At 49.1% G+C, this 26,515-nt stretch overlaps 3 protein-coding genes across 4 annotated transcripts in view; 1 reads left to right on the top strand and 2 right to left on the bottom strand.

Annotated features, from left to right (window-relative positions):
• On the top strand, positions 1-8,908 carry igsf8 (immunoglobulin superfamily, member 8). The gene is made up of 6 exons (XM_029247814.1): positions 1-448; positions 3,512-3,892; positions 4,014-4,478; positions 5,361-5,792; positions 6,014-6,439; positions 6,665-8,908. The coding sequence occupies exons 1-6, from the start codon at positions 412-414 to the stop codon at positions 6,790-6,792; spliced, it is 1,869 nt and encodes a 622-aa protein (XP_029103647.1). The 5' UTR covers positions 1-411; the 3' UTR covers positions 6,793-8,908.
• Positions 7,982-20,809, bottom strand: soat2 (sterol O-acyltransferase 2). Its single transcript, XM_018742223.2, has 16 exons — positions 20,606-20,809; positions 16,735-16,902; positions 16,484-16,542; positions 16,120-16,262; positions 15,837-15,890; positions 15,522-15,629; positions 15,079-15,361; positions 14,345-14,420; positions 13,592-13,676; positions 12,846-12,891; positions 12,222-12,351; positions 11,896-11,993; positions 11,233-11,331; positions 10,424-10,559; positions 9,994-10,139; positions 7,982-9,424 (listed from the first exon to the last, which is right to left on the bottom strand). The coding sequence occupies exons 2-16, from the start codon at positions 16,826-16,828 to the stop codon at positions 9,377-9,379; spliced, it is 1,605 nt and encodes a 534-aa protein (XP_018597739.2). The 5' UTR covers positions 16,829-16,902; positions 20,606-20,809; the 3' UTR covers positions 7,982-9,376.
• Positions 20,810-21,805: 996 nt separating this feature from the next.
• The window catches only part of kif5ab (kinesin family member 5A, b), a 29,313-nt gene continuing 24,603 nt past the window's right edge, over positions 21,806-26,515 (bottom strand). For both annotated transcript variants that reach the window (XM_018742316.2, XM_018742318.2), the window contains 3 exons: positions 25,835-25,862; positions 25,475-25,566; positions 21,806-24,391 (listed from right to left, as the gene is read on the bottom strand). In XM_018742316.2, coding sequence (XP_018597832.1) covers positions 25,488-25,566; positions 25,835-25,862 — 107 coding nt within the window. In that variant the 3' untranslated portion in view covers positions 21,806-24,391; positions 25,475-25,487. The remainder of the gene's footprint in view (positions 24,392-25,474; positions 25,567-25,834; positions 25,863-26,515) is intronic.

Genomic DNA, 26,515 nt, shown 5'->3' with positions numbered 1-26,515 from the left:
CAGCCTCGATGAATACGCAAATAGCGCTACAGGGGAGGGTGAACAGCGGGTGTCGGAATAGGAGGGAAGTGTTCGTGAAACGTCTGGTTTGAATAAAAAAAGGAAATGAAAAAATTTTGGTAGCTAATGGAGTGGGCAGCTGGAGGAGGCGAGTCCAGTGTAATGTGATAGAGGAGAAAGGGAGAAGAGCACAGGAGTAAAGCAAATTTCTGCCGAACGCCAGTGCAGTGGCGCGTTCCGTCATATTCTCCCGATCAGCGTTCAATCCGGTTTTAATAATCGGAGCCCCGGTCGCTCCGTGTTCGCGCCGATTCCACGCAAGCAAGTCACTTCGCCCGGACGTCGGATCATGATCCGAGGGTGTGAGTAAAACCTCTGGACACGCGCGCTTCTCCGCTCTTCACCAGGATCATGGGCTCGTGGCTCGTGGCGGTCATCTTACCGTGGGGTGAGTTGTTCTGGCCGGCGGCGGGCATATATAGTGTGCGCGCTCCACACTGACGCTCCTGCACCGCGGCTCCCATCTGTCACCCCTCACCGCGTGTGTGTGTGTGTGTGTGTGTGTGTGCGCGCGCGCGTGTCCGTGCGTGAACGTTTATGACAGGTCACTGCACAAATTCTCTGTAGCGAACCCGCCTGACAGCGAAGGACATCGCCGATCGCGTTGGTTAAAAGGCTGCGAACGGGGGCTGAATTGAACTGAACTGAACTGAATCTCGCGGATCGGGGGCGCGAGCTATCGACGAGTCCGATGCTGGCTGGCCGCGTGACACCTTCGCCGGATCGCCGATGCTCTCGCGCCCTCACCCCGCGCGGGGAAAAAGGCGCGACAGTTCCCCTCTGCTCCTGCAAACCTGGCCTGTTTGTGTTTGTGTTTGTGTGTGTGTGTGTGTGTGTGTGTGTGTGTGTGTGTGTGTGTGTGTGTGTGTGTGCGCGCGTCCCCCAACCCGACCGACCAGCTCCGACCCCTCCGTCCATCGCTTCGTCGCTGCTCCAGAAGTCGAGCGCTGCTGGCGTTTTTAATCTCTTTTAATGCCACTTGTCCTCCTGCGGTCACTGGATTGGTGTGTTTTCCAGGGCCCGGGATCTCCCTCGAGCACCTGGTGTTTTCCTGTCAAATTTTAAATATTTTCCGAGCAGCTGAAACACTTCTGCTCCGGTCCTTGTCCTAAAGAACAGCGCGGCTGCGATCGGAAAGGCCGTTCGTAACTCCGTGGTCGTAACTGTGTGTTCGTAACTCAGTCGCACTCGGTGGTACGCATTTGAGACGTTCTGTATGTATTCGCTTTTACGTTGCGCTACGTTTAAAAACTCATTTCTGGGTCTGATAAAACACATTTTCCTGCAAACAACTATTCAGTCAAGATTTTTTTTGTTTGTTTGTTTACAGCCCATCTTGTCAAGCAGCATTTGACATCTTGTGTCATGTTATTAGTTACAAACTCTGAACACGTATGAGCTGTAAACACCGTGGAAGTGAGTCAAAGAGTCTGCGCCACACGTCTGTTTGCGTGTACTTACTCGGCAGTTAAACGCTGGCTGCCTTCATTTCACAAAAGACAAATATAGAAATTTGGGAAGTGAATCAAAAAAACATTTTTTCCCATATAACTGGAATTTTTTATCACAGCTGTGTGTAACATGAGGAGGCAGCACTGTACGAAAGGCTGTATTTTCCATACGTTCAATGGCTCCACATGAGTCCTGGATGGGTAAGATTCTCTATAAATTTAGCTCTCAGATGGACACACAGTCAGCATCAAACAGAAAAGCAAAGTATGGTTCTCAGGTGCTTGTGTGTCGTCTTTTTCTCTTTTTCTTTTTTTTTTTGGCCATTGCCATGCATTTATTGAATATGTGGGTCTGGAAGCACCATAGTTGGATCTAATCAGAAGACCTGGATTGTTAGATAAAAATTACTTTGTATAAATAGGTAAATGATTTTAAATGGCTCCATGTACAAACCTAAAATTGTAAGTTGTTTTGGAGAAAAGTGTTGGATAAATGAGTCAATAATATAATGTCCAGGCCATCGTTGGGTCAGTTTGTGATTTAAATGGACGGTTGGGGGATCGTTTATTTTGGTTGTGTATATGTTTAATAATTTAATATGTATAAAAGGAAAACTACAATAAAGTAGTTCTAGGGTTCAAGGTCTCCGCTCATATTCCCTTCATACAGGATGACGAAGGAGGAGTAAGTTTGTAAAAATAAAAAATAAGATTTTTCAGCCGCACATTCACCGTATATCAGGTTTTTCTGGATTCTTTCTTTTCCAGGTTTACCTTGTTAAGCGCTTTCAGTCTTTTTGACAGTTGCCCACAAATCTGTTTTTAAGGAATTAAGCGAGACGAGTCCCCCCCCCCCCCCCCCCCACTCAGAGGAGATTTGTCTACTCTCTAATTTAACCACTTTTTCTAGTTTACATTAAGTAATTCTTGTGCAGGTGCGCGGCGGGTTTGACCGGGTCCTGCTCTCCGGTGGGTCTGGGGTTCGAGTTCCGCTTGGGGTCCTTTGTGATGGACTGGCATCCCGTCCTGGGTGTGTCCCTTCTGCCCCGTGTTGCTGGGTCTGGCTCTGGCTCCCCGTGACCCTGCTTGGGACAAGCGGTTTCAGTCAACGTGTGTGTCGTCTTCTGTTAGATGCCAAAAGTTTACATTGATTCATTTAGCTGATGCTTTTCTCCAAAGCGCAACTTATGTTAAGATACTTAAAATTATTGGCCCATTCATACAGCTGGGCACTTTTACTGGAACAATTTCAGGGTAAGTACCTTGTTCAAGGCTACTACAGCCAGAGGTGAGATTCGAACCAGCACTCCAAAGGCAGCAGGTCTTAACTGCTACATCCACGCATTTCCATGTTAGTTTCTCTTAGTTCCATTAATTTTTAACTGAGTTTCAAGTTTACTTAAGCTGACATTCAAAAGGATGAGTAAGTATAGAATGGTTTTTAGCTCCTGAAATTTTTAGCCTTTTTTTCAGCACAGTATATTTTTATCTTGCTTATTTCAATGTTTGAATCAGTTCAGAAACCTTTTAAGCTTGTGTGAAGATAAAAATACACTAAAGGTGAAATGGCAACGCTGTGTCATTCTGTCATTGTTTCCTTTCAACGTGGTTAATGAAGGCGAGTTAAAACATTGTGAAGTATTTGTCTCTCGGTGCATAACTTCAAAATAATGTCATATCTCCAGATAGATTTAGAGGCTCGTTGGTAACGGTTGTCCGTTTTACCGACGTACCAGTTTAGAATTTTTCTGTATTGACTTAAGTGAATATGGTGGTTGATGTACTTTGAGGCACAAGGTAAGTTTGTGTTCAGTCAGTGTCATTTTATTGCTGTCAAAAACGGGCTGATCGCTAAAACGTTTATTTTCACTTGTTTGTTGCTTCCATGGAATTGGATCTCTAGCGAAGAGAGAGGCCGTTAGTGCCATACGTTGATTTCCGCGTAAAACGGGGAGCGGTAGAACGCTGCCTGACCTTCTCTCGCTGCTCCCCACCTCCAGCGCTGCGGTATGCGACGTGCCGTGAGGTCGCTCTCCCCCCCGGACCCTTGTACCGCGTGGCCGGGTTTCCTTTATCCCTGCCGTGCTCGGTGTCTGGCTACGAAGGCTCCCGGACCCAGGACTTCGAGTGGTACCTGTACCGCGAAGACTCGGGAGGGCGGCAAATCGGCGTGATTTCCACACGGGACCGGGGCTTCTCTTACGCCCCCTACCAGCCGCGGGTGCGGTCGGGCGAGGTGCGAGTGGAGAGAGAGTCGGGCGACCAGGCGAGGCTGGTGGTGCAGCGGCTGCGCCCCGAGGACCAGGGCCGCTACGAGTGCTACACCCCCAGCACGGACTCGCGCTACCAGGGCAATTACAGCGCGTCCGTCTCCGTCAAAGGTAGGAGGCGGTCCCCGTTGGACTACCTTGTACCCGGGAGGGGCTCTGCTGCTGGACCGTTGTTGCCCTTACTCGTTGACGTTCTCCCCTTTCTCCCCTCCGTCGTCCTCGGACCCGCCAGTGATCCCGGACACCCTCCAGATAAGCCACTCCCGCTCGCTGAGCGGCCAGCCGTTGACAGAGGGAGCGGAGCTGCAGCTCACGTGTGAGGCCACCGTCCGGTCCAAACAGCACACGCACCTCTCGGTTACGTTCGGCGTGCGTGGCGGAAGCGTGCCGGGTTCGGGGGCCGCCGGACAGGGCCACAACCTGAGAGAGATCGTTTCCATCGGACGGGACCTGGGCGTGGCTCCCGGGCGGGCCGGGGACTATGAGCAGCGATACGGAGAGGGCGAGATCTCCCTGGAGAAGAGGAAAGGTCCCGGAGATCGGACCGTGTACGTGATGCGGATGGCCGCCGTGGCCCCTGGCGACTCCGGGGCCTACTTCTGCGAAGCGACCCAGTGGATCATGGACCCCGACGGAGGGTGGGAGCGGATCGCGCAGAGGACCATGGAGCTGGGCAACCTGACTGTGCAGCCGCTAGGTCAGTCCCCGCCTGCTTGGCGCCGCCGCTAATCCTGCATCGCTTCTCCCCTTTGAGTTAATCTCTCAAAAGGCTCTGTTTACGTCCCGTGTTGGAGGCCGAGGCTGCCGTCTCCATCTTTACCCCCAAGAATTGACCAAACGTGTCTCCTAAGTCGCGTGCCGCATCTGCGTCAACGAGGCGGTTTTAAAAAATGAGACAGATGTGAAGCATAAACGGTGTCCGATCGTTGCCAACAGTTGAAATAGCTGTGGAGACCACGTTGTTCTTTGCCTCTTTTTACCCCAGATTTTTTTTTTAAAGGTAAATTTCACTTCCTCTCCCCAGCGGTCGGTGTCCTCCGGCACAGTCCCTGCACCTGCTGCATCGGGTGCCCGACGCTGACCGTGTGTGATGTCATCAATAGGCTGGATTGAAACTGAACCCCACTCTGCCTCAGAGCCTGTTTGAAGGGGGGGTGGCAGTGGGTTGGACCGGGTCCTGCTCTCTGGTGGGTCTGGGGTTCGAGTCCCGCTTGGGGTGCCTTGCGACGGACTGGCGTCTCGTCCTGGGTGCGTCCCCTCCCCCTTTAGCCTTACGCCCTGTGTTGCCAGGTTAGGCTCTGGCTTGCCGCGACCCCGTTTGGGACAAGTGGTTTCAGGCTGTGTGTGTGTGTGTTGTACCACATTCCTCTCTCTGGTCACTTTCAGAATTATTTTGTGCCCTTTAATCTGCCCTCACTTGGGTCTTTTTTGCTTTTGCTGCTTTTATTTTAAGGAACTGGAAGTCCTGTGGGCACCAGTTGTGGTGACAGACCTGTTTGTGTGCCCTTTTAAAAAAGTGACACAAAGACACAGAACCGGAACAACGTCCTCCGCTCTGCCCTGTTTTGCTCTTCTCCAGCGGACACCCTGACCGTCACAACGGTGCCCAGGGGGGAGGTGACGCTTCCCGCCGGCTCCCCTCTCAGCCTGACCTGTGTGGTGCGTGGGGTCGGTGCCTGGAATCGCTCTGCCCTGCTGGTGCAGTGGATGAAGCGGGGCGCGGCGAGCGGCGAGGACGGCCCGGGCGTGGGGGCGGAGGTGGAGGTGGCCCGACTCGGCCCCGACGGCGCGGTGAGCTGGGGCGACGACGTGAGCCGAAGGGGAGGAGGCTCCATGGAGAAGGAAGCCGAGGGCAGGTACTCCCTGCGCCTCTTCTCGGCGCACCCCAGCAATTCGGGCGTTTACCGCTGCACCGTCAGCGTGTTCGCAGGGCGTCGCAACCCTGGACCTTCCAGTCCTGCCACGGTCACCCAGAGGTCTGATGGTGTGAGCGTCACCCTCAGAATCAAAGGTAGGAGAGAGGCGGAAACCTGCAGCTCGCCAGTAAAGGCGGCTTCTTTGCATCTGTGCCACGGTTACGCTTCTATAAATACTTTTCTTTATAATTTAAAATGGTACAGCGCAAATGAAAAATTGTGCCGAGGTGTCAGCTGTGGTTACCCAGTGATTGTTCTGCCGTGTGATGATCCGCTGCTCTCCCTCCCTCCCTCCCCCGCCCCGTCCCCGAAAAAGAGGTACGCGTGTCGGCGGTGGCGGCGCTGGCCCGCGGTCCTCTTCTGAAGCGCGGCGACACCGTCGCTGTGATGTGCAACGTCTCCGTGGCAACCACGGGTCCCTTTCAAGTGGAGGTCAGGTGGTGGCAGAAGAGGGACGAGCCCGAGGGGCCGGAGGAAGAGTCCGCGGGAGATGGGCGTGGCCGGGTTCTGGCCGTGCTGACGTACGAGGGCTTCTCGCGTCTTTACGCCAACGGCAGCGACGTGAGCGTCGACCGGCTTGCGGCCGACAGCTACAGGCTTCGGGTTCACGCCACCCAGGTGGAGGATCAGGGACACTATATGTGCCAGGCAGAGGTGTGGGGACAGGACCCACACGGAGGGTGGTACAATACCGGTGTGGGGGTGGAATCGGCTCCTGTGCGCGTCTACTTGTACTCCCGAGGTAAGTTTGTGTGTGTGTTTGGCCATGTGAAATGTAATCGCTGCATACCTTTCTATTTCACCGGTATCCTTTGCACTCTGCATTAATCGTTTAGAAATAAATGCATAGATTGGTAGATCTGGTTTGAAAATTATTTTTCAGTTTGGTTTTAAATGGTCAAAATACCAGAAGCGCTACAGGAAGTCCATGACTGTATGAAATGTTTATTTTCTCTTCCCCCCCCAGCGGCTGATCTCCTGCTAATTCCCCTGGTGGTGGGAGTGTCCTCGGCCCTCTTTGTGGGCGTTCTCATCGTTGCCACTGTCACCTGTTGCTTCATGAATCGACTGGCCAGGCAGCGCTCCCCGAAGTAGCTCAACGGTTACCGAAGGTTAATTTGAAATAAATTAGCATCATTTAGGTTCTCAAGGAAATCCCCAAAATTAGAAGCTCACTAAGTGAAAGAGGATGGAAGTGACTTTAATACAAGATGTGTTTTGGACTTGGATACACAGAATGACTCCTAACCCTCTCCTTTGTGCCAATTGTTCAGAATAGCGACAGTATCCCAAGAAAGATCCTCCGATGAGAACGGGAATTTTCTCCAGAACCACAGCCTCTGTTAAAAACAACTTCTTTCTTTCTTTTTTCTTTTTTTTGCTTCCCTGATTTGTGTGTGATTTTTAAAAACCCCACATAGTGCGTGAGACACAGATGTGCCCAGATCTGTTCAATTGGAACTGTGGTTCCGGCCTGGGAAACGTAGCAGTAAACGTGCAGTTGGTGGATGGTACTTCCAGTCTCTAGCTGATGAATAGTGTTTTTGGTAGCACTTCTTGTCTGTCTCTTCCTGAATAATGGCTGCTTATCTCCTGAACCATTGTGAATAGTGCCCTAAGATGACCTGCTGGAGGCTAGTAGCTGTTTGCTGGAGTTCACCAACTGGCTAAGAGGAGGAACCACTGAATGCTGTCACTTGTGTCCCTAAATGGTGAGGAAATCTGTGAAAACGTGTAGTCGCCCTTCTGATTCTATCGGGGGGGGGGGGGGGGGGGGGGGTGTGTGTGTGTGTGTGTGTGTGTGTGTGTGTGTGTGTGGAGGGACACGTAGACCCCAACTCCCAAGTGAACCGCTGCCGTCGCCAGCCGATCAAGAGACGCCACGAGCGGACAGCCGTGCCGCCAGCAGCGGCGCACGACCAAACGCAAACGAAACCGTTCCTTTACTAAATAAGGCCGTTCCAACCGTGAACGTGTGCGCCAAGCGGAAGGTCAAGCGCCGGCCGCCAACGTCGTCCAATGTGTGCTTTTGCAAGCAGTTCTAATGTAAGCACACGGGCACTTAAGAGCAGCGAGTGTTCACTTTCAGGGCACTGGAGTTTATGTGAGAGCTGACAGGTCCAAACACCCAATTTCTGAACGAGAGGCTGCTGTTGCACTTGTTCTTGGCCTCTCCCCCCCCCCCCCCCAAACCAGTTCGTTGTTAGTGTGTTGTACCACGGTTCAAGAATGACCAGGAATCGGAGTTCCTCCTGGTTCACTTGTGGTGAATTTTTTTTTTTTTTTTTGGATGCTTCTTTTGCTTGATCACTCCATCGGTGTTAGATGACAAAATGTTTTTTCCTAAAGATGCGTTTATATCTTGGCTCGTCACCGCAGTGCTGCCCGGCGTCATTCTGTGAGCCGCGTTCCTTGAAGTGAAACGTCGTTCCGTGTAACTCGCTTTGGGCTGTGAATAGACTCGCGAGCACCCGCCCGGTAGCTCGCCGCCGTCGTGTTCGTGATCCGTGCCGTTGAGTGGCTCTTCCTCGGCCCGTCTTCGTGATGGAGGGGGACGCATCCATGCTGGCCTGTTCCTCAGAAACGGAGCCGTTTCTGCGACACAGGCACAACCTGCCTTTTTTTTTTTTTTTTGTTTCGTTTGCCCCACTCGCATCCACCCTTAACCTTTAACGTGAAGGTTTCCCCGTGACTTTCTAATCCCCCATCATAACCGCCAGTTATCGACTCGTCGTGCATTACGAAATAAGACAAGGGACTGCTTTCAAAGATGTGCGGTTACAGGGTTGAAACTGTGAAAGCTGATTTATGTCCTAAACTGAACGATCCACGTGATGATGATGATGCCTAGAAACGGTTATGAATGGAAATGGTCTCTAATCCCTTGATTATGCTCCCTGGGTGTCCCCCCCCATTATGGACAGTGTGAATCTGTGATTTTCTGCATATAGCCTTTCATTAAAAAAAAAAAACAAAACATGCCATTCCTTTTATTTTAATTTTCTTCCTAAATCAAAGCACATAGATGCACTTGCCGATGTTTGTTAGCATTGTTATAAACATAAGGCACTCATGTTGTTTAAGCAAGTCTTTTTATTGCACTGCTTTATGGATAACTATTTTTGAGAGTTAAATCTTTTTAAACAGTGATGCATTTTAAATGTTCACAATTATTTTGTGTACTGGTGCTTTGGGTATGTACAATAAAATTGCATCTAATAAATTGTTCTTAAATAATCACTTTTGAGGCCATCTGTCCCGATGTCATGTTTGCGGTCAAAGCTTAGTGCTCAAGATAAATACTCGGATTAGACGCGTCGAGAACACTCGCTGGTACTACACTTGCATACATGCTCAAGCTACATATGCTCAAGTGTATTTTAAGAATAAGTGATCTGTCTACGTAGCAAATTAGGTTCATGACTTTCATGTTCAAACAGATGATAAAAGATGTCTTGAACATTGTGGAAAACTCAACTTGGGCGCAGTTTTCTGCTCCCAACATTGAGACAGAGCAGTGGTTTTGGTGCACCGATGTTCTCCTCTCCAGACAGGTCCCTACTTCCAGTCCACCTCCATAGCTTTGTCCTGCAGCCGCTCTAGGTTCGCACCATCCTCTTGATACCAAAGGGTCACATGCATGTTGAGCTGCTGCTGGACCTTCTGTGGATGCATTGTCTCAGTTACAGGACCAGGACCGCGGTATCACCAGCTCCCAGAAACTCTTCTGTACAACAGACAGCACAGAGAGAACATTGAGAACCTACAAATCCAGAGCATTCAGTTTATAAGCTGATAGTCTGATTCTACAATCTCAAGTATTGCACATATAAGCAAAGACACAGCCGTGTGTGTGTGCGCGCACGCGCTCCATTTCTCGCACCTGCACAACGGAGTGGTATGGAGCTCTCCAACCAGCCCCAGGTACCTGGCTCTCCTAATTTAGCTGAAGACCACCTGTTTGTTGCAAATTGGACTTCTAAGCATGTTAATGCTTTAAGCGCGTTTGTGTTCTTCTGCACGGATGGTTTTCAACCATTTCGGAGAGCAGGAAGTGTATCCTGAACCATCTGCCACATTTTTTTCAAACCCCCACAAGGGAAGGGGGGGGGGGTGACCTAGTGCAGTGCTACATGTTTTACTCTTGTGTAATCCTCTACTATGGAACCCAGGCGCTGCTATACACACTGTGTACAGCTTCTGAACTGTGTGTGTGATTGAGCTTTGCTCAAAGCATGTGGCCTGACTGGTTCTTGTGCGACCGGGCACTGCGGTGTGTCAGCGGGCAGTACCCACCCCTGTACGCGGGCAATGTATCTGCGCGTGCCATTCCTGGCAGTAGAGGCACACTTGCACACCCTGGCCGATGAAGAGACACGTCCACATGATGATGTTCCACACGGGGCTCTTGCGCTTGTCGTTCATGGTGAAATTGAAGACCACTGGGGGCGGGTGGAGTGCAATAACCATGAGAGACACCTGCAGGACCGCTTTCTCAAGATAATCGGCATGTCGTCGAGGGTGACGCGTCAAATGTTTACTGTGAGTGTGATTCTGGGGAAGTACATCTAAAACTTGGACATGTTCCCATCTTTAAAAAGAACGTTGCTCATCTTTGGGGTTGAAAGTCGACAGAAAAATGGTCAACAATCTCAATTTAAGTAAAACTGATGCAAGCGCTATAAGGAGACCATCGTGTGATGAGCAGAAGAGAGGCTTGATTTACCTCCAAAGACGGCAAAGAGACAGAACATCACCGGGTAGAAGAAGCCGAAGCAGAGGGTGAAGACATATTCGTGTACCATGGCGGATACGATGAACACGGAGAGCATGGCGGCCGTGCGGAACCTGCGCCTGGACAGCTGGAGGGACAGGAGGCGTTGAGAGTTGAGTTGGGCCTCTGTTATTGCAGCTGGTAGTTTAGTGATTAGAGCTACTACCTTTGGGCCCCAAAGGTCATAAGTTCAAATCCTATCTCTAGCTGTAGTACCCTTGAAAAAGGTGCTTATCCTAATTGCTTCAGTAAAATAAGTGAACGATTGTAGGTAGCCGACCACTGGAGCATCGGAGAAAAGCCTCTGTTAAATTAAGAAAGGGAAGAGTACTGTTGGATTTTACTTGGCTAACGTCTTGGCCAAAGCCGTCTACAGTGATTCACCCATTTTCACAGCAGGGAATTATTACTGTAGCGGTTCAGGTTAAGTACGGTGATCAAGGGTTCGATCGAGCGACTTTCACATTATCGACCAGCCGTAACCATTCCCTGCCGCCTTGACATTTATGCAGTACATCAAGCGTAAAACTTTGAGAACCTGCTGCACGCCGCACGGCGGGTACAGAAATCACGTGTAAATAAAACTATTCATTTATTCATCGCGCCGAGTTTATGTGTGCAGAGGTGTTATCGTTCATCCTGGGAGTTACGAAGGTGAAATGATGAATCGACACGCCCTTCATCTGTGAATCTTTGTCAGCCTTTGCAATGAGTTGCTCCCCATCAGGAACGGGAGCGACGGGACCCGAGCGGAAAGGTACCCAGAGGAAGTCCCGATAGCCGTAGTAGTAGAGCCAGTCGTGGACCACCACGTTCCAGGTGCGGTAGTAGTTTGCAAAGGACGTGGAATTCCACCAGTCCTGTTAACCCAAGAAGAGACTGTGAGAAGCTTCGCACGGAGCTTGATGGTAATTCCGCTTCACAATGAATCTACACTTTCGCCTTAAAAGCAGACGGATTTCAGCATTACATTTCTTTGTGGAATGTTTATGCTTCATATCCCTTTAACAGTCATTGTCAGTCATTGTCAATGATGAGGCTGAAACTGTTTAACCGCATATTTCTGATGTCTCAATCGCTCGTAGGTGTAGACACTGCAAACTGAACGTTAAGTCGGTACCCGATCTATTGCAAACAGCAGTCGGCAAAATCGCCGAGGCCGAAGAGGCCGTAAGCAGGGACGTAGCTTGGAGTTTTTGGCTCCTTCAAAGAATATTGCTGGGACACAGCTGCTATGTAACATATAGGTAATATAATACGTATACATGTCTGGTCCCCTCTCCAAATGCGGACCCCTAGAATCGTCACCGCGGTCCACCCCTGTAGCGACAAAGCGTTAAGGCTGCGTGATGGACTTGTGTCGGCTGCGTATTGAGTGCGTGTTGGAAGCGTCCTCGACTGTTGTGCGCCCATGGCGCGCTCACCTTGTAGAACATGCGATCGGCAAATCGCAGCATCTCAGCGAAGGCGTTGAGCCAGCAGTGCAGGAAGGCGAAGAAGGCCAGCAGCAGGATTAGCATGCCTGACAGAGTCTTTCCGTTAGAGTCAAAGATCACGGCGAACGCTCGGTAACACCGTGTACGTGAGAAGGCAAACGCCGGGCACCTGCGCGCACGTCGCCGTGCGCAGCGACACCGACGCTGTGTATGCGCTGCCGTCAGGGCTCCGCAGCTCTACGGCGTACCGATGACAGCATCGCCGCTGTGACAACATGACAACAGCGGGGAAAATGTTGCGGCTCTACAGGTACCTGGCAGGGTGGCGTGGAACAGAGCCAGGACCAGGGTTCGAGTGCTGAAGGGCTGGATGCTCTCATTCATAAGGGCTGGAATGCAGAGTCGCACCAGGACGAAATACGCATAGAACAAACAACCCAGGATCTGTACGAGAAAGGGGAAGGTCGAGTTTAATCCCGATGACGAGACTCAGAAACGCATGTTTTTATGCTGATGGAGAACAGATGGGGAATTAACAGGGATTCGCCTCGGAAAAGAAGAGAAAGTCGAGATGTTCTACAAGATTGGCTTGTTTTAACGACAGGTATTTTGTACTCCATTGGGCAAAGTTTGGAAAACGTTGTTTTATATACGTCACAAGCAACACTGCAGTGCCATAAAGGTTATAGCTATTTGAAGAAATGCGTTTCTTCGTCTGAATACAGTACCGTGTTTTTTTTTTCATTAACCAAAACGGAAGTATTGCTTCTGTTCTAGTACTGTAGGGTGTAGTGGTGACATGAGAGGGCGCTCAGGGTGTGTGTTATAATGTCAGTCAACGCTCAGCATACTGGCTGCTGAATGTGGCTCACATACATCCCCACTCATTCCCTATATTCCTATGCACATTGAGTAAAGTAAATTTATCTAATTCTTACCTTAGCAAAGGTTACAGCAACATAGTTCCACCTAATGTAAGGATTCCTGTTTTGTGAAAAATTTGGCATATTTTGTTAAGGCAACACCAGCAACACGTCTGCTTCTACAACTGGCAATAATAATAATGATGATGATGATGATGATGATTTAACCGTTCAGACGAGGCCGACTTTCAGTCACTATGGATCATCAGTCTCCATGCGTTACGATTTTTGACCATGTCTTTTAATTTTTTCAATAATCAATCAATCAATTCTTTCAACAATCAACAATAACAATAATAATAATGAGAAGCTGGCAACGTAGTGCTTAGAGCTGCAAATCACAGCTGGTTCAAATCCCACCTCCTGCTGTAGTTCCCCTGAGCAAGGTACTTACCCTGAACCAATACAGTACAAACCACACAGCTGTATAAATGGGTAAATAACTTTGAGTAGTTGAACAGTGTAAATTGCTCTGGAGAAAAGCATCAGCTCAATGAATAAATGTAATAATAAGAATGGACAATCCAGTTGTGGAGCCCAGCTGTGAAACCAAGGGTGCTGGGCCAGGGTACTAGGGTCCTCTGGATGGAACACTAGCCCATCACAGTGAAATCACACACATTATTGGGAATTTTAAGTCACCAAGTAACCCGAAACACATCTACAGATGAAAACCCATGCAAACATGAGGAGAAAAATAATAATCCTGACTCGTAATCAAACATAACAAAAAGTAACCGTTTACAGTGAAGTCCTCTCACCTGGGATACGACTCCCTGTAGATGAGTGTAGGGCAGAAGAGGAAGTATAGGTAACTGGAGAAGGTGGGGAACTTGGGGGCTTCTCCTGGGGAATAGGAGTGTTCAGTAAGTCTATGCTGCAGGAACAATAGATGGGGGGCCATGTGGGATATAATGGTAGTTCAGTCCCTTTCAGAGAGAGGGATGCAGCACATGTGGTTATATGAGCAATGGTTTCCTAAGGATGGATAGATATCCATCTTTAGTGTTTCGATAGGGGGTTATGGTGGCATGATGGTGTGGCGGGTTTGGCCGGGTCCCACTCTCTGGTGGGTCTAGGGTGCGAGTCCCGCTTGGGGTGCCTTGTGACGGACCGGTGTCCCGTCCTGGGTGTGTGCCCTTCCCCTCCGGCCTCGCGCCCTGCGTTGCCAGGCGAGGCTCCGGCTCCCCCGCGACCCCGCTTGGGACGAGTGGTTTTAGACAGTGTTTATGTGTGTGTTTCAATGGGTTTTGGGCAAGTTTTGAGATAATGTGGAGAAAATCTCAAATTGCCCAAAACTACTGCATTAGAGAATGTGCCAGGGGCACCGAGCTTTGAACCCAAATCCCACCTCTGACTGTAGTACCCTTGAGCAAGGTACTTACCCAGCTGTACGAATAGGTAAGTAGTTTAACATTGTGAGTTGCTTTGGAGAAACGCATCAGCTGAATGAATGAGTGCAGAAATGTGGTACATATCAGTTTGGAGTAGACCCACGGGTGTCGTCCGATTACCTTTTTGTGGCTTGTGGTTAATAATTACTGGAACGTTTTCCCGGATGAAGGAGTAGCTCTTCATGAGGAACCGGATCTAGGAGGGGAGGGGAGATCAGCCGTCAACGCAATATAGATGGTTCCGAAAACTGGGGCCCGTACGGGAAACATACACACACACGTAACCCACCACCGCTAGATGTGAAAGCTGTAAATCTAGAGCAGCAGCACTTCTGTGGACCACAGCAGAACACAACAGAACCACGTGGTCAACTCCTGAATTTATTTAGCACGAATATGAATTCTTCGCTTCATTCGGTTTGTTCTCGTTTTCAGTTTGTCTGCCCTTTGGAACCCTCCAGAAGGAGGTCCGTGTCTTTGCCTGGTTCTCTTTATCTCCGCAATCAATTGTTCAGTGAAAGGTCTCTTTTACAGTCCAGGAGTGTGACTAAGTGTCCATTTGCTATCTAAAAGTTTAAATCAGTCAATCAACCAGTATCTTCAATAAGCAGGGAGAGGAGAGGAGACTTTGGATACTGCCATCAGCACAGGGGGATGACGAACTTGTAAAAATAACCACGTTTGTGCAGGTGTGGAATTTATTGTGACATTTCAGCGTGGAGTCCAAGGACGTTCACCTGTGTCACCTTGGCACTGCATGTTCTGGACCTTTCTGCTCGTTTCGACTGGACTTCGTCTTCCTCTCCAGCTGCTCAACAATAAGCCTGTCCGTCTTTCCTATGTCGCGCACGTACCTGCTCCAGGATGATGATGAATCGGGACGCTGGGGGCAGCTGGTACCGCACTACCACGTAAATAGGAAAGACCCCCAGAACACAGGCCTGCAGGGCACCCAGCAGCAGGGTGACTCCCAGGCTCAGAACTCCAGGGACGCTGCTGCTGTGGTAAAGTCCTCCCCACAGGGTTAGAGCGTGGTACGGTCCAGCTAGCGTGTAACTGAACATGATGAGCCAGGCCCACAACACAGTGGGCAACTTGCCAAAGGCGTAGAACAGGAGGTCAAACTCCAGCACCAGCCTGTGAGCAGAGCACAGCAAACAACACTCAGAGCTGGCGGTCTCATGCAGCACGGGACACACGTGTTAAGAAGCGGAAGCAGAACAGCCTGGGGTGCTTGACGTCACCATATAGCATCTATCATCCATGTGGAAAGATCAGCGGTGCGAGTGGCGCACACCTGCCCTGATCAATGTAGTCCACCGCCAAGGTGCTAATGATAAAGACCATCAGTGCTGCGATGAACATATGGTAGATGGTCCTGATGTGGTTGATCTCAAACAGTTCACTGCAGATAGGAGACACAGAGTCAGCAGATGGACTGATATCGGCCATGAAAAATTCAAGATGGAATTTCAGATGCGGGGAATGAGCTTTCTGCGGAAACGAGTCCTTGGGACCATTTCCCGTTAGCGGAAGCAACTGTTGAACAGGTGGATTCGCTTCGGCGATGACAATGTTGAGTCGCACGACTTGGAATGGGATCGAAACTTACTCTAGAACCGAGCGTCGAGCCATAAACACTTTGCCGTCCTCCATTCTGTGGTCTCTGCAAGAAACCCATAAAACGTGAACGGTCAACTTCTGTCTGTTTTGCACCATCAGGCGAATGCGTCGTGAACGACTAGCAAATGATTAGATGATGACTGCACTGCATGACACATGGAAAGCAGAGGAAATAGTTGGGGTTCTAGTCTTATATGGACAGGATGGTTCATTAGGTGTTACCAATGATGTAGACAACACATGACAATCGTAGGCTTGAACTATGTTCTTACCTGTTGGTTTTCGCTGCATTTGCTACTCTGTCTGGCAGCACTCGACTGTGGCTGGAGTAGGACCGCACGGACTCTTTGATGGCCTTGTCCAGGAGGTCACCAAGTACACCTTGTATCTGCTCCAGCAGTTCCGCCTTCACCTGCTGCACGATGCATCCATCGCAAAGAACCTTGAGACAGCAGTGGGTCTCCTCTGGGTGTCACACTAGCCACCTAGGCACTTTTCCCTAATCCGCAGGAAAAAAATTTGCAAGCTTGCCCTTTCAAGGGCAATAGGACTAGACAGCCGCTGTGCCTTTGCTATTCAAAATAATGACAGCAATGGGCCACAATGAGTCTAACACGGTGCAGCCATGGCCCTCACCTCAATGTGTCTCTTCCATTGTATCAAATCATCTGCCGCCAGTTCTGCACGGTCCCCTTCTGAACACACATATATACCCAAGATCATCCACCACATAGCAGCTCAGACTGCAAAAAAAGGGGTTCTATTTGTATATTCTCTGGATCTCTAAGGTGGGCTTCTTTAGGGCTGGTAGGTTCAAAAATGTCTGTGATGCTATTTATGAGAATTTTAGGAAGATCTAAACCAGTATCAGAACAAGGAAGAGTTACCAGGTCCTTTGGGCTCATTGTTCGACCCTGGGGGACTGCTAGAGGCCGCCTTGTTGCGATGGTGAGCTCTGTTGTCTTTGCTGGGTGTTGCCATGGCATTCCTAAGTGCAGAGAAAGTGTGGGTCTCGTGATGCTCCACACCAAATTGCAGATCTCAGCCCGCAGGTCCTGAAAGAGCAGAGGGGAGCCATGAACGTCACTGCTGCGGGCAATCGAGGGCAGCCTGGTCACAGAGGGTGTAGGAGTTAAACTGAGCTCTAGGATGTACTCTCCGCATCTGCCTTTGGCTAATTCTGTGACAGCCAGACAACTTATTTCACTAGCCATGAACAATAAAGTAGGACAGCAGCACTCACAGTTGTAGATGTATTTATTGCAGCATAAGGTTATAACTCAGGTGCATTTGTACGCACACAAACATGTGCAAGCACCCCAGTTAATGTAACTGGCATGGTAAAAAGGTAGCAAAATCATAAATAACCTAGACCAGTAATTAATTGGTGAAATTTAGGATTCAGGCAAAAAAATGCTAATTTTTATTATGCTTGTTTAGGAGGAAGGCGTCAGCTAAGAAAGTAAATTAAGTGCACGTGTCCAGGTATGTGACTGTGTACAAACAAATCTGAAAAGAGCCAGAAAAGAAAATAATGCTGATCTCAGAAAATGTCTCATCTTAATTTGTAGCCATTGGTCGGTATTCATTTTTTTAAGCAATTTACAATGTTAGATTGGTATACTAAACTCCTTACAGTTTTTTACCCATTTATGAGTATTTTCACTGTAGCAATTCCATGTGAGCACAGAGACCAAGCAAACTACAGCAGGAGCAGGGATTTACGCTTGTGTTCTTCCGACAGCAATCTGACAACTTTAAGCACTATCCTAACCGCTGCCCACATATCTAATTAATTTTCCATTTAGTCGATGCCTTCATCCAAAGCAATTCACAACTCTTTCTCAAAGCTTCATAGCAGTGGTGAAAGAAGGACTCAAACCAACAACCTTCAGGTTACAAGTCATTACCACTGCCCACTACACTGCCAACTGTGCCATCCATCCATCCATCTTCCTCCGGTTTTATCCGGGGCCGGGTCGCAGGGGCAACAGTCTGAGCAGAGTCCTCCAGACTTCCCTCTCCCCGCACACCTCCTCCAGTTCCTCTGGGGAAACCCCAAGGCGTTCCCAGGCCAGCCGGGAGACATAGTCTCTCCAACGTGTCCTGGGTCTGCCCCGAGGCCTCCTCCCAGTGGGACAAGCCCGGAACACCTCCCCAGGGAGGCGTCCAGGAGGCATCCGGAACAGATGCCCGAGCCACCTCAACTGGCTCCTGTGGAGACTGAGCTCCTCACCCTATCCCTAAGGGTGCGCCCAGCCACTCTGCGGAGGAAACTCATTTCTGCCGCTTGTATCCGCGATCTCATTCTTTCGGTCATGAGCCAGAGTTCATGACCATAGGTGAGGGTAGGAACGTAGATCGACCGGTAAATTGAGAGCTTCGCCTTACGACTCAGCTCCCTCTTCACCACAACAGACCGGTACAATGACCGCATTACTGCGGATGCCGCACCGATCCGTCCGTCAACCTGCCGCTCCATTTTTCCCTCACTCGTGAACAAGACCCCGAGATACTTAAACTCCTCCACTTGAGGGAGCAGCTCCCCCCTAACCCGGAGGGGGCAATCCACCCTTTTCCGACTGAGAACCATGGCCTCGGATTTGGAGGTGCTGATTCTCATCCCCGCCGCTTCGCACTCGGCTGCAAACCTCCCCAGTGCACGCTGCAAGTCTTGACTTGATGAAGCCAACAGGACCACATCGTCCGCAAAAAGCAGAGATGAGATCTCGCGGCCACCAAAACAGACACCCTCCGTTCCCTGACTGCGCCTAGAAATTCTGTCCATAAAGATAATGAACAGAATCGGTGACAAAGGGCAGCCCTGGCGGAGTCCAACATGCACCGGGAACAGGTCTGACTTACTGCCGGCAATGCGAACCAAGCTCCTGCTCCGGTCATACAGGGAACGAACAGCCCGTAGCAACGAGCCCCGAACCCCATAATCCCGAAGTACCCCCCCACAGGATGCCACGAGGGACACGGTCGAATGCCTTCTCCAGGTCCACAAAACACATATGGACTGGTTGGGCAAACTCCCACGAACCCTCCAGCACCCTAGTGAGGGTATAGAGCTGGTCCAGTGCTCCATGGCCAGGGCGAAAACCGCATTGCTCCTCCTGGATCCGAGGTTCGACTATTGGTCGGATTCTCCTTTCCAGTACCCTGGCATAGACTTTCCCAGGGAGGCTAAGGAGTGTGATCCCCCTGTAGTTGGAACACAATCTCCGGTCCCCCTTCTTAAAAAGAGGGACCACCACCCCGGTCTGCCAGTCCAGAGGCACCGTTCCCGAACTCCACGCGATGCTGCAGAGGCGTGTCAACCAAGACAGCCCCACAACATCCAGAAACCTGAGAAACTCGGGGCGGATCTCATCCACCCCCGGAGCCTTGCCACCGAGGAGTTTTTTGACTACCTCAGCAACTTCAGCCAGGGTAATGGACGAGTCCCCCTTCGAGTCCCCAGCCTCAGCTTCCTCTACGGAAGGCGTGTCGGAGGGATTGAGGAGATCCTCAAAGTACTCCTTCCACCGCCCGAGAACATCCTCAGCTGAGGTCAGCAGCGCACTACTACCACTGTAAACAGTGTTCGTGGAACACCGCTTCCCCCCTCTGAGTCGCCGGACGGTTTGCCAGAATCTCTTTGAGGCTGACCGAAAGTCTTCCTCCATGGCCTCACCGAACTCCTCCCAAGCCAGAGTTTTTGCCGCGACGACTGCCAGAGCCGCGCTCCGTTTGGCCCGTCGGTACCTGTCAGCTGCTTCAGGAGTCCCATGAGCCAGCCAGGCCCGATAGAACTCCTTCTTCAGCTTGACGGCATCCCTTACTTCCGGTGTCCACCACCATGTTCGGAGATTGCCGCCGCGACAGGCGCCGGAGACCTTATGGCCGCAGCTCCATGTGTGTGTGTGTGTGTGTGTGTGTGTGTGTGTGTTATAGTCTCAAATAGAAATAAATACATCTACAGCTCTGATTGCTATGCTGCTTATATTTTATCACACTTGTTTTGGGAGAATCCAGCACCTGCTGTAATTTTTTTCCCTCTTATTCCTGCGCGCACATATTATTTAAGTTCTGCTGGCCGTGAAGAGCAATTGGTATATGGATGTGTTCTTCAAAAAGTAGCAGTTGCGTAATAAAAGAGAAGCGGGAACTGAGAGATATGTGGAGAAAGTGACTGAGAATGACCCTTCTCCTTATTTCTGTGAATCACTTGTCTTTACTTGAAAAGCAGCCTTATGGGTTGTTTTAGTACAGGGCGACATCGGGCACAGGTCGGGAAATATGCAGGATCCATATATTCATTTGTGCTCATTTTTTTCCTCCATGTAATGCGTTCAGTGTTCATCACTGTCGCATTTCAACACGTGACATTCAGAACGAGAAACGGGCCAAGCTGATGGAAATTTAAACGAGAGACATAACATTTCCACTTTTCCTCACTTTAAGATTTGCTGTAGTATTATGCGATTCTAATATCCGAACAGAAAAATCCCACCTTCAGTCGTCTTACAACATTTATTTACGAGCGGTATGCAATGAATGTTGAGCTCCTTATAATAATGTTAAACTGCTTTTGGAGCTTTTCGGTTCTATTCCGCACATAACAGCGATGAAAACAGAAAATTTCGAAATTATTTAGAAATAACTTTCTCTTTTCACTGTATCCAGTCCTGGAGATCTTCTCAGTGCTGGCTTCGCAAATCTCCCAGCACCGCGGTACTGCTAGTTGCACAATGAATGCCAAAATTTACTCACCGCGTGCTTTGCACCCGTCTGCTTCAGAGCCTGCGCAGGTGTGCGCAGCTGTGCGGCCGCTGCGTTTCCTAATCCTAGAGCTCCTGCCCCTCCTTACAGCCACTCTGATCCCAACCTTTGCACCTTCGGTCACGGTTTGATCCCGCAAGCCCTGCCGCGACAGATCTAGAGTGAAAACGCAGCACCCGTCTCGTCTGTCAGCCGCCTCCTGGCCCTTTTGCCCCGTCCGCAGTGCCGCTCCGTCCGTGTATTGATCACTTTGTGTATTTAGTGTTTGTTTATTTTACTTTGCCGAACGATTCGTCCGCTTCCACGATTAGGCCCTAGGGCTTCTACCTGAATAAACACAGTCACGTACAACAAAACCACAAAACACCGAACACGTGTCATATTTCCTAACCTAATGTCTATAAATCTGTATATGTGCCATTTTACATTTGCCCTCAGCTTTCCGGTGCCTTTGACACACGCGACGTGATTTTTTTTTGGGAAATAAATGATGCTGAAGCGTGAGTTTACAAGTTCTCCGCCTCCTGATTACGTCCATTCACTTTATACATAACATCAATAGTCCCCCCCCCCCCCACATGAACTGGCGGTTTGCAAGTATTTTTTGTTCTAACACAGCGATGTGTGACGGAGTCGCTTCACCTTTCTGCAGCGTAAACGCCCCGCGTTTCTCCGTTTGGCACGCGCCGCCCGTCACGGAATGAGAGAGAGCGCACACTCACTTGTTATGCAGACAGGATCCTTTTAATGAAAGTGTTTCTTTTAGCAATACTTTTTTTTTTTTTTCACGGCAGCTACACAGTCCTGTTGTACTGCATGCACTATTTTACACACTTGGAAATCAATCAGTAAGTCAACCAGTCAACCGACCATCAAATAAATAAAAATAAATAAATAAATAAATAAATATAAGACAACAAAAAGTAAAATAATACATATTTGTCATGTCTTTTTTGCCTGAATGTATACTCCACTAGCAACATGGCATTTATGCATTTTATACCGGCCGGGTGGTAGACATGGAACAATATATACTTCGGTACAAGTGGGCCAATGTCAGCCTAAAATATTCTTTGCAGCCCCCTGAAAGTCCCCATACATTGCAGACTGAGGTAAGTGAGGCATTTTCACTAATGTGCAGATCATGTTCTTTCGGTGAAGGTCCATACATAAGCGGTGAAATATCTTCACTTTTCTGAAGTCTCCCACGTCGAATGACAATATTTCCACAAGTCTAAGCTTCGCTTTCCAATTTTCTGCACCCACACCCACGCATATCGACGCAAGCGAAGGGCGGAACCGCTGCCGACGGACCGGAGATGCCGGGAAACGCGGCGAGGCGAGCTCCTTCGACTTTTTACCGTTATCCCCGGGTGGAGACCTCAGTCAGACGATCGCTGGGAGCAGAGCATCAAGAAGGTGGCGATCATGCCTCAGAGAATCCTCGGGTGGGCCACACGGCTGGGCTAAAGAGCACTCGAGGACGCAAGGCATCGGGGCACGCGGACCCAGAGAGACACCGGCTCGCTTCCCACTCGGGCCCTCTCTCATCCCGACTGGCTGATCAGGAGGCCAGCAGAGGCCAACAGGAGAGGTGCACGGCGTGGGAAGGGGCTCGGAGCCTTTCTTCAGAACGCACGCTGGCCAGCACGGCTGCATCACCACTCTACACTTGGTCCAGGCGCCACCTGGGCCTGAGGATTCATGACATGCCATTTGAGTCCAGCTCGAACGTTGCCGCTCGAGAGAGCTGTCTGGACCTGTATGATAATTCTTCAATATGTTTTTTTTTTTCATATTTGACCAGCTGCGTACCTCCATACACAAACACTTTTACAGAACTGTGAGACAATGAGTATACTAAGCAGTCCCACTTAAAATTTCCTCCAGTTTAAGCAATGGGGCTTCATCTGTTTTTTTTTTTTTTATGACATCTAGCATCATCATAAGCAATAAATGTAATCCATCATATAACAAAACAAATTACAGCTCATTTCTGTAAACACAATTATACATATACATTCCGTTCTAATCATAATAATTAACAGATGCAACACAGCATAAGTACATAAATACAGCAAACATAAGATATGTAAACAGAACAAACCAATATTCAAATATAGTGAAGTGTATAAAAATAGTTGCTACATAATTACTGCAATTTTTTTCATCTTTTTGTTTCAACTAAACTAAAGACCGTGGACAATTTACTACAGACACACCGGCAAGGGACAGGAAAAAACGAGAACAGAAACACCCAACCCACAGAGAGCAGAGTATGTTACAGTCCGGTAATAATTTTATATATGTATATGTATTTAAAAAAATGAAACTAACAAAAAATAATGTTTCAGCTGATTCTTTCTACAGCAGTACTTTCATAGCAGGTGATGCACATTCTAAGGAGTACACAGAGATGATACATTACCCAGTGTGTGTGACGTGAGTGTCGGCTGGAGTGCAGAACGGCTCCGGCTCGCGACAGGAGCTCCGGCTGTGAAGCTAAGCAGTGCGTGCGTGGCAGTGCGGCGCAGTCTGTCCAGAAAGCTGCTGAGACGGGACACCCGCCCCTGGGCCGCGATGCTCCCGACGGCATCCCCACACCGCAGGGGCTGTCCATTCAACTGCACCTAAATGCATCAGCTGAAACGGGATGGCAGATCGAGCCCACGGCATCCGCAGCGGTGAGGAGATCCCTGGTTCCTTTGCTTGCTTGGCTACCATGACTGGCATTCCTTTCACGGCCCTACATCCCGCGATTTTCTGGGACGACTGTTAATCTCCCGCTTTGCGTTACCCGGTGCGAGCCGACGGAGCCTTTGACATAACGTATTCTTGAGGGAACACATATATACACATATATATGTAAGCACGTGTACTTGACTTCAACATCATCTGCCTGGCCAGAGCGCAGTAGATGTCTCTCATTAAGGCTTAATGGAGCACTGCAAACGTGAATGGCCGGCAGGTGTGAGGGTGGAGGGGCCCAGTTTGGCTCAGCAGGCCTTTCTGGCTCAACGGGCAGGACACCAGAGTCTGATGTCCTCTGGGAGCTGTGTTCGCACTGTAGGCGAGGTGGACCCAGAGATGCCAAGCAATACCAGGGCAACCACTCAACCCCTGAAGGTATCCAAGTGTCCGATTCGCAATCAAAACCCTTTAAAATATCATCGGTGTTATACTCTACTGGACTCTAAACTCTGCTGCACTACTCCGGCTGCTTCTCTTGGCTTATTTAATTAGTAAGAAAAATTACGTTGACACGATCACTGTTTGCGACCCAGACTCCGTAACAGCGGGACACAGCTCCCAGCTTTCTGCTTCATTTCAAATACGCTGTGCTGCTACGAAGCCAGAGTGAATAACAAAGCTCAACTCAGAGAGGGGTTGGGGGGAAAAAATTGATTTTTCCCTCGACACAGAGCGGCACACTGCAGTGGGAAGGCGCTATTGCTGCTCTGTGACTTCTCCTATTCCCCACCCTCAGCTTCATCTCATTCAGACAGCAAAAGAGGTGTTGAGAACAGGTGGGCAACCTGCATTAATGGTTCAGCTATAGTGATTCCCACAGTTTCTAGGTATACATTAGATCTCTACTAAATACGGGACAAACGGGTGGGAGTTTGGAGTTGCTGAGCAGGAAGGACATATTATCTAGGACACAGATGATAGAAAAGATGTTGGGGGTTAAAAAGGACATCTGAAGTAGCGGGGGTCAAAGGAAAGCTGTCAGGCAGCATGCGGACTTGTAGGAGAGCTCTTGGAAGAATCGGTGCGCTGCAGAGAGATGGAGAAACAGAAGGAGGCTCTGATTGCCATTCTGCAGAACGTGAGCGAAAGGTACACACTTCATATGGCAACGCCTCTGTGCTCGTGTGTCCGACAGGTCTTCAGGCTCCTGCATGCATTTGGGTTAGGGTTAGGGTTAGTGATCTGTAAGAATGAAGTGAGAAGCTCTGTGTTTACTTTTACACGTTTCAGAGAGTAAATTGTACAGGTGTTGCTTGTATGCAGCATTTATGTACGCACAAATCGGCTTTTGCTTTTGTTGACAAAAAGGTACCAGGATGCACACGCGCAGAGATTTGCTGAAGCCGCCTATTCCGTATGGGGTCGCGGTGAGCCGGAGCCTAACCCGGCAACACAGGGCGCAGGGCCAGAGGGGACACACCCAGGACGGGACGCCACTCCATCGCAAGGCACCCCAAGCGGGACTCGAACCCCAGACCCACCGGAGAGCAGGACCCGGCCAAGCCCGCTATGCCACCGCACCCCCACGCCTACCACTATGCATATTAACTAAAAATGAAGCTTTGGTGTCAACATTTTTTTCCATCAGTACTTCTCACCCCTAAAGTTATATAAACACACAAAAAATGATCACAACCAGTTTCTATGACAGAAGATTACAAATTTTGTCCAAGCTGCCATCAAACGTAATCTCCTCACTGCATTTTGTGCTGTTTCCAACAGTAGACTATTCTCAAAGTAAATAAATGAAACAAACGAAATAAATTTGTACGTTTGGCCCAGATTTGCATTTGCCACAAATAGAAATTAAATACACTTCTTCCGACCTGTCTACATCTCGGCAGCAAAAAATGAAATAAAAACTTTTTTTTTTATCCTTTTCGAGGTGTGGGTGTGCTGCACCGTCGCATGCCAGCTCTGTTTCAGTTTAGGACTGAGGATAATATACAGTTTTATACAGTATACAATGATAAAATGATCTATTATATGACGATATGATACGATGAAGTGATCCAGTTATTTCTTACATTATTCAAATTAAGGACATTGAATGGATGCAGCGTGTTACACGACCGAGACTGAGTGCTTCCTCACCGGCTCCCAACTCACCTGCACGCTGGCATTAGCTGGCGGCGGTCTCTTGCTGAACGACATACAGTTTGGCTGGATCCTCAGCTTGGCTCCCGCAGTGAACATCACTTCTAGACACAGTGAGGATGCACTCAGGAACGGACGACGACGGTTACAGGTAACATCGGTGGCAAACGCTAGCATCGCTAGCAGGAGCACCAATTACTCCAATATGAGTGTTTTAAATTAAAACCATCATCACAATTCCAATGTCATTAGCGATCCTCTAGAAATTCATAAAACATCAAGAAAATTCGTACAATAAGCTTAAACTGGACTATTAAGCTATAAATCTATATGTTATATCGACACTGTCCGAGGCATCCAGAAACAACATACCTGTTGTCATTGATATCTGTGGTGTTTCCTGTTGAAAAAACGGAGAAATTGTAAGACGTGACAGGTGACACGTGCGATAAGGATTCATCGAGAAAGGAAATGAGACACGTGCTGAAAATTAAGCAAAGTTATATGGTGGTAGAGAGAGAGAACCTGCATCTCGGAGGTTTTAAAAGGCAAGACACGGCAGTAAAGGATTAGTTACGCTCAGTTAACGGTCGGATTGAAACGATATATCGCCATGTGGTGTCTCAGCGATGGGTTCGCCATGCTGTGTTGCCAAACAGCCTCGGTCCTCGGAGCACACGCAGTAAAGGAAGACGCGGGTCCCAGCTGTCGGCTCATTGAGGGAGGAAAAAAAGATGCATGACTGATGGGTGTTCACTTTCTGTCTTAACCATAACTCACACTTTGGTTCCGGTAACCTGCCTCATTTGCACATTAATGATACTAAAAGTCCATCTGTCCGAATAGTCTTTGATTTGGCAGGGTCTGGGAGGTACCATAAATTCTGACGTGTTATTTTTGTCGGTACACCCATCTGACTGCCATCGGCATCCTACCCGCGGCTACAAGGAACCGTTATTCTGCCACAAAACGGTAATAAACCAAAAAAATTGTAATCCCTCTCAAATCAAACCATGTAGAAATGAAAACTAGTTTTGAAAATAAAAAGTGATG

This window comes from Scleropages formosus, chromosome 22 (assembly GCF_900964775.1).
Source record: "Scleropages formosus chromosome 22, fSclFor1.1, whole genome shotgun sequence".
NCBI classification, from domain to species: domain Eukaryota; kingdom Metazoa; phylum Chordata; class Actinopteri; order Osteoglossiformes; family Osteoglossidae; genus Scleropages; species Scleropages formosus.
The sequence above is the reverse complement of the archived record's forward strand: the minus strand, read 5'-3'. Positions and strand labels throughout refer to the sequence as shown.